This window comes from Pteropus vampyrus, unplaced genomic scaffold, assembly GCF_000151845.1.
Source record: "Pteropus vampyrus isolate Shadow unplaced genomic scaffold, Pvam_2.0 Scaffold158, whole genome shotgun sequence".
NCBI classification, from domain to species: Eukaryota; Metazoa; Chordata; class Mammalia; order Chiroptera; family Pteropodidae; genus Pteropus; species Pteropus vampyrus.
In genome coordinates this window covers 355,497-361,573 of record NW_011888939.1, presented here as the reverse complement: position 1 = coordinate 361,573, position 6,077 = coordinate 355,497, and the positions used below count along the sequence as shown (strand labels likewise).

General features: G+C 58.0%; 1 protein-coding gene across 2 annotated transcripts in view; it reads left to right on the top strand.

The window, feature by feature from the left end:
- SPACA9 (sperm acrosome associated 9) overlaps positions 1-3,482 on the top strand; it is a 10,470-nt gene extending 6,988 nt beyond the window's left edge. The window contains exons 3-5 of one of the 2 annotated variants that reach the window (XM_023536552.1): positions 1,259-1,461; positions 2,079-2,226; positions 3,047-3,119. In XM_023536552.1, coding sequence (XP_023392320.1) covers positions 1,259-1,461; positions 2,079-2,226; positions 3,047-3,058 — 363 coding nt within the window. In that variant the 3' untranslated portion in view covers positions 3,059-3,119. Of the gene's footprint in view, positions 1-1,258; positions 1,462-2,078 lie in introns of both variants that reach the window. The other variant, XM_011370023.2, reaches the window with a different exon arrangement.
- The last annotated feature ends 2,595 nt before the right edge of the window (positions 3,483-6,077 follow it).

Here is a 6,077-nt window from a genome sequence, read left to right as displayed (position 1 = left end):
CTTGGTAAACAGCGGCCCCATGTTTTGATTCTATCTGAAGTGTTGACTCTCCAACCTCACCCTGCCCTCCCTGGACCAGACGTAGCCTGCGGTCACATGCACACACACCAGGTGGCCCAACGACACTGCTCTGCTGTGGTTACACCACGGTGCAGGCTCCTCCGTCCTCAACCCTCGTCCCAGGGCGGGTGTGCAGGCGTGCCCCGTGGGTGTCAAAGCCTCTGCCTCTAGCAACAAAAGGGCTCCCAGTGGCAGCAGGAAAACCCTGGTTTAGACTCAGGCCTTTATACGTGCTGGAGGTCACCATGTCCCTCCCACCAGACCGTGGAGAGGAAGGGAACCGTGTGGTAATCCTGCCTGGACCCACCAGCCGCTCCCCAGGGCAAGGTCAGGCCTCTGCCCTCGCCTGACCTCCAGTCGAGGCACTGGGTGGTCCCAGGTCACTCTGGAGAGATAGAGCCCTGACCCACAAGGACCCCTCAAGAAAAGGAGCGGGAAGCAGACCAGCTGTGCGCGCCCTCTGCCTCGTTTGAGGACGGCCTGCCCACTCCCGCGTCTGCAGCGCGCTCACGCTGAGGTCTGGTCGTGTGCTGCGTGTTTAAGCACCTCATCCCCCTAGAGCTGATGTTTGTCTTTGGTATGAGATAGAGACATTTTTCTTCTTATATGGATAATCATTTTCCCCAGCTCCGCTGACTTATGTATCCTTCCTTTCTCTGCCTTGGACACACAAGACAACAAAACTGCAAAGGATTCCAGTTCCTTCTATTTGCTCCTCAGTCTGGGCGGCCCCACCCAGCCATCCTCTAAGTGGGATTGTGGCATGAAAAGTCAGAGGCCAGCTCTTTGTTTTAGGCATCAGCTTGGGTACATGGGGACAGGTGAGAGGTGGGGCTTGGAGCCAATGAGCTGGAGCGAAACCCAGCTTCGCTACTTTGGGTGGTCCCCAAGCAGCTCGCGTCACCTCCCCGATCCTCCAGCATCCATCTGTACAGTGAGGATTTAAAAACTACCCAGCCCGTACGGTTTAGGTGAAGACGAGTGAGATTGGGCCTGCAAAGCATTTTGCAGGGTACCTGGGACACTTAATGACGTCTGCTCTACATAGGGGTCTGTGCATTCAACACGACTGGCATCTGGACCCCGGGAGGCCGGGCGATGCTGGGCAGGGTCCCTGGGCTCTCCCACGGAGCAGCTGGGCCCGGGGTGGTGCCCCACCTCCCCCCCCTTGCTGACGGCACTGGCGGGGGGCCCGCAGGTGCAGAGCTACATGGAGCATTACTGCAACAACTCCACAGACCGGCGCATCCTGCTCATGTTCCTGGACACCTGCGCGGAGCTCAGCAAGCTCTGCCAGCGCTTCGAGGCCCTGCACTCCGGCACGCCTGTCACCAACAACCTGCTCGAGAAGTGCAAAACCCTTGTGAGCCAAAGCAACGACCTCAGCAGCCTGCGAGCAAAGTGAGTCCGCTGGTCCTGTTCCTGACGCCTCGGTAGTGTGTGCTTGTGGGGAGGGGCGGGGACGGGAGCGGGTCCTCTGTGGAGAGGCGGCCAAACCCGAACGGCCAAGGCCTGGGAAATGCTAGGCCCACTGATCCACTGGAACAGTTAACGGGGACCCTGAGGCCCCAGATGGGACACAGCCCCTCCCCCTGCTGCAAGCCCCAGGCGCAGGGAGGGGCTCAGAGCAGTGAGCCCCGCCAGCCCTGGACTTCTGAGCCCTAGGGAATCCAGAGCTCAGGCACCCAGGTCCTAAGGAACCATGTGCATATTAGCGTAAGAAGAGTCGAGGGTGACGCGGCGTACTCCGGGGCCATTCCGGTGGGTTTCCGCAGTCCTCAGCCAGGGGTCTCCAAATCTGGGGGCATGGTTTACACCTCCTTTCACACCAGGGTGACCTGGGTCCTTGGCCTCTCCACCTGCTGTGGGGACGGTGCCTTCACAGTCCTGAAACCTGCCACGGGCCTCCCGTGTGGCCAGGATGAGGACTGCCCGCCGAGGCTGGGGAGTGGCCCGCCACGGCACACAGCACGAGGTCCCCGGACGGGGGGCTCACCGGCCCCCTCTTGCCCCGGCAGATATCCTCACGACGTGGTGAACCACCTCAGCTGTGACGAGGCCAGGAACCACTACGGCGGCGTGGTCAGCCTCATCCCCATCATCCTCGACCTGATGAAGGAATGGGTCGCCCACTCGGAGAAGCTGCCCCGGAAAGCACTGCAGCACGTGAGTGAGCCCGGGGAGCGCCAGGAAGCCACCGCGGCGGCCGCTGGTCCTCCCCAGACCGCAGGCGCCCGGCCGGGGTCACGGAAACCCTGGTGCAGGCGACTTAGAAAAGACAGCCTCAAACCCAAGGGCAAGGACAAGGGAAGTTCGAAACCTCCCTGGAGACCACCTGGTGGGAAGCTGTAACTCAAAGCCAGTGACCTGCTTGCCACCCGGTCCCATCCCCTGGGGTGCTTTGTTACTTAGTTTCCACGGGTCAATCCACTGTCGTTGGCACCCACGGCTCCTGTCACTCATTAACCGCAAAGGGGACGCCCCCGACATATTCCTGAGACCTCTCTTCCCGTCCTGCTTTAACTTCTAACTCCTCCTCGCCCCTGAGCGTCAGACCCCGCCCATGACGATGGGCCACTCCCGGTGTGCTTGGTAGAGGGTGTCCGCGGGAGGCTCCGCCAGTCCCCCACACCAGGCAGGCCCAGCTCCCCAGGCCGGCCACCAGGCTGCAGGAGGCCACCACAGGCAAGACGTGTCCCTCTGTGAGACAGGGCTGCTCCCACCTCCCAGGCTGCCGCGGCTCGGCTCACTGCCCATCTGCAGTGTGACCAGGTCCCCGGACCAAAGCCCGCAGGGGAACGAGCCCACCTTTCCTCTCCTTTACCTGGGAGACGGAGACTGAGAGACGCCGGAAGAATCTGACTTTGTGGCTCCTGCACAAGACCATTGTCTGGCTCTCACGACACGAGTGAGGCCCACGACTGTAAGATGGGCCACCGGCCCTTGCGCGTGGCGACATGCTGACTGTCGGCTTTTTCCTTCACAGGGGGCGACTTAGCTTCTGTATTCTTGCTTCCTCGGGGGTGACAGTCAAGAATAAAAGTGTTCTGCCACCTCTCTGCCTGGCGTGGTTTCCTGGGACTCAGCCCTAAAGGAAAAGCACGTTTATGCTGAGACATCACAGGACACTGGGCAGTAGCCTCACGAGTGGGACCACAGAGAAGCCCCTGCAGTGTGCCCAGCTCCAGAAAGCCAGCTCCGAGCGGGTTCTGCCAGAGGCCCGCAGAGCGGCACGGTGGCCCTCGGGTATCTGAGACCTGGTCAGACAAGAATGCCCGGGTGTTCTGGACAAAATTCAAAGCTGCCACCTCTGAGTCTTTGTCTCAAAGGAGCTGCTTCCACCCTTAAAATGGGCCGAGGAGCCCGATTTCCAGGGAGCGACCGGGCACAGGCGAGCAATTAAAAGCTGCGTTGTAAACAGAGCTGTTCCGCCCTGGTTCCCCGCCCCCCAGTGCGTCCCCAGCAAGGGATGGTGAGGCCAAGAAGTCTAACAGCCATTTACAGGGGGATTCCTGCCTTTGGCCTGACAGCACATGGAAGGTGCTGGGTGCAAGCTGCACTTTTCCCTGACACACTCACAAAACACAACCAGCAGGGCTCAGGGTTAGTCAGCTCCCAACAAGGTCAGTGTCACTTGGGCTCCGCCAAAGGGCTGCATAAAGCCCAACGTGCCGGCCGACCCCTCGGAAGACAAGCACACACCGAAAGAAAGGCGGGTCAGCCCTGCAGACCCGCAGGCCGCCGCCATGTTTTCTGGTAGCGATGACTCAAGTCAACCCCCACCCCACACACACACAGCACCAGGCCTCTCTTCGGGAAGAGGGCATGAATTTGAGGCACATAAATTTGGAGATTTGTGACCATTTGTCAGATGTTCTGCCAGAACAAAAAAGATCTTAAGAGACTAAAGCCAGATCTGGAAACTTGTCAGCCCCCTCCACCCGCCGCCCGAGGTCACCAACCCACACAGACCCCGAGGTTTCCGCACCTCGGACTAGTCCCCACTTTGCCTGTAAGCCCTGCAGAGGCCAACACGAGTCACTTCAGAGCGACACGGCGAAGTAGTGCAAAACGATAAATTTTTATTTGTTCACAGTTAAACACAAGCAACTGCCTTGACATTCTGGAACATTCTAAGGACAGCAAACCCTTTTGATTCCACTTCCCACTAAGATTGTACCATTTTCCCTCGCAGTTCACGTTTACGGCATCTGATGTGGATTGTTTGACATGCTTTTAAGATCGAGGTGGGAAAGTTTAAACCTTTTGATAAGAGATGACTTTTTAAAAATTAACTAAAAGCAGTCATTTAAAAAAATCTTTTTCATTGATGGGATCCCTTCGAACTGCAAGTTAGCCACATATGCTTGATCCATGATTAAATTACAAAACTAGATTTATGTCAGCAAAATCTGTTCCTCCGTAATGTGTTTGTGGTCCATACGAGTCTTCCGAAAAGCCATCTCTGATTCTTCCTGGTGCAAAATGCCCGGCCGCCCCTCTGATGAGCCAGCGTCTGCGCACAGAGCAACACGCACCCTCCTGTCCAAACACTATCGGGGTGGGGGAGGGAGGAGGGGTTGGTCTGGGGGGTCTGGAACTCTCAGGGCTCTCCTCTAAAAGACCTACTCCAATGGTTCACCAGCCTGCTGAGCCCAGAGGGATGGCGATTTCGTGGCATTGGAAAGGGATGGGGGGTGGGGGTGGGGAGAAAGTTCCTCTGCCTCATTAACTCGTCTCAAGGCCCAAAGCGGCCGTGGGCACAGGGGCCTAACCGTCCCAGGCAGGTTTGCCGTGTCGCTACAGCCGCCACCTCAGGCGAGCAGGTGTAGACTGCGGGGCGGACGGCGGAAAAGACGGGATCACTGCTCCCCCTGGGCACAGCAGAGTCACAGATGGGGAAACGAGCCATCTGGGGACGAGGGTCACAGCAGCAGCCTAGGGGCCAGGCCCCAACCTCAACTGGTTCTTTCACCTCTAAAGTTTAATGAAGTGCAATGATTCCTTTGCAGCGGTCGGGCGGGGGCGGGGGCGGGGGCGGGGCCTGTCACAAAACTCTGGACGTAAACAGATACACAAAGGTCTTAGACCGATACCGCTTCCAACACTCACTGCTGGTCCGTTTAAAGCATGTACCTCGAAGAGTGAAAATGCACCGGAGTGAGACGTGCTGATGTGGGTCATTGCACAAAAGACAGCCCTCCCCCGCCACATAGGGACACGCTCCGAGGTGGAGTCAGGCTTCTCCAGGACCGCTCTGAAGAGAGGGCGGGCCTCTCCCAGTCTCTGCATAAGGCGGGTGACAGCCGCGTGGGCTGCAGTTCTGGACTGCGCCTGTGCTCGGCCCACCCCTCCTCAACCTGGTCGTGCTGCCTGCCACCTCTCGGGGCTTCCGCTCAGACTGTCTGCACAGCGCGCTCATTCCTTCTTCAGCGACTTCTCTCTGGCTTCAAGTGATCAGTTCTAGTATTTGGTGAAACTCACACTGGCCAGTCACAGCACCTGTCCCACTCCACACAGAACACCCACGGCTCTGGGCAGCTCACAGACCCTCTCAGCGCCACGAGCATTTTAGCCATTCTCTCCTGTGCAACTGCTAGACTTTGCTCTTTCTCGACAAACACCCCGGAAATTCCGTACGTGCTCTTGCAAACGGGGGCGGCCCAGAGCCTGGAGTTCTGTCTGCTGTTGTCCTGATTTGCCCAGTGGCGTGCGAGCCTCTCTGGCTGCGGTGGCCTAATTTTTCCAATTGTCAGTGGCTCCCAGGACCTCGTCGTGGATTGTAACAGTTCACCTTTCGAGAAGAGTTTGGACTACTTCTCCTAAAGACAGTACATATATTCTGGCTCACAAAGTAGCTTATCTATCGTGTCTCTCTCCACTCAGAGCCCAGTAAGAACTTTCAGCAGCTTATTCCCAAAACCGAAGCAGTTTTCTCTCCCGAAAAAAACTGCTGAACCCAGGGAGGTCGCGTCTACCTACCCGCCTTGTAAGGCTGCTCGTCTCGTCTCCACGGA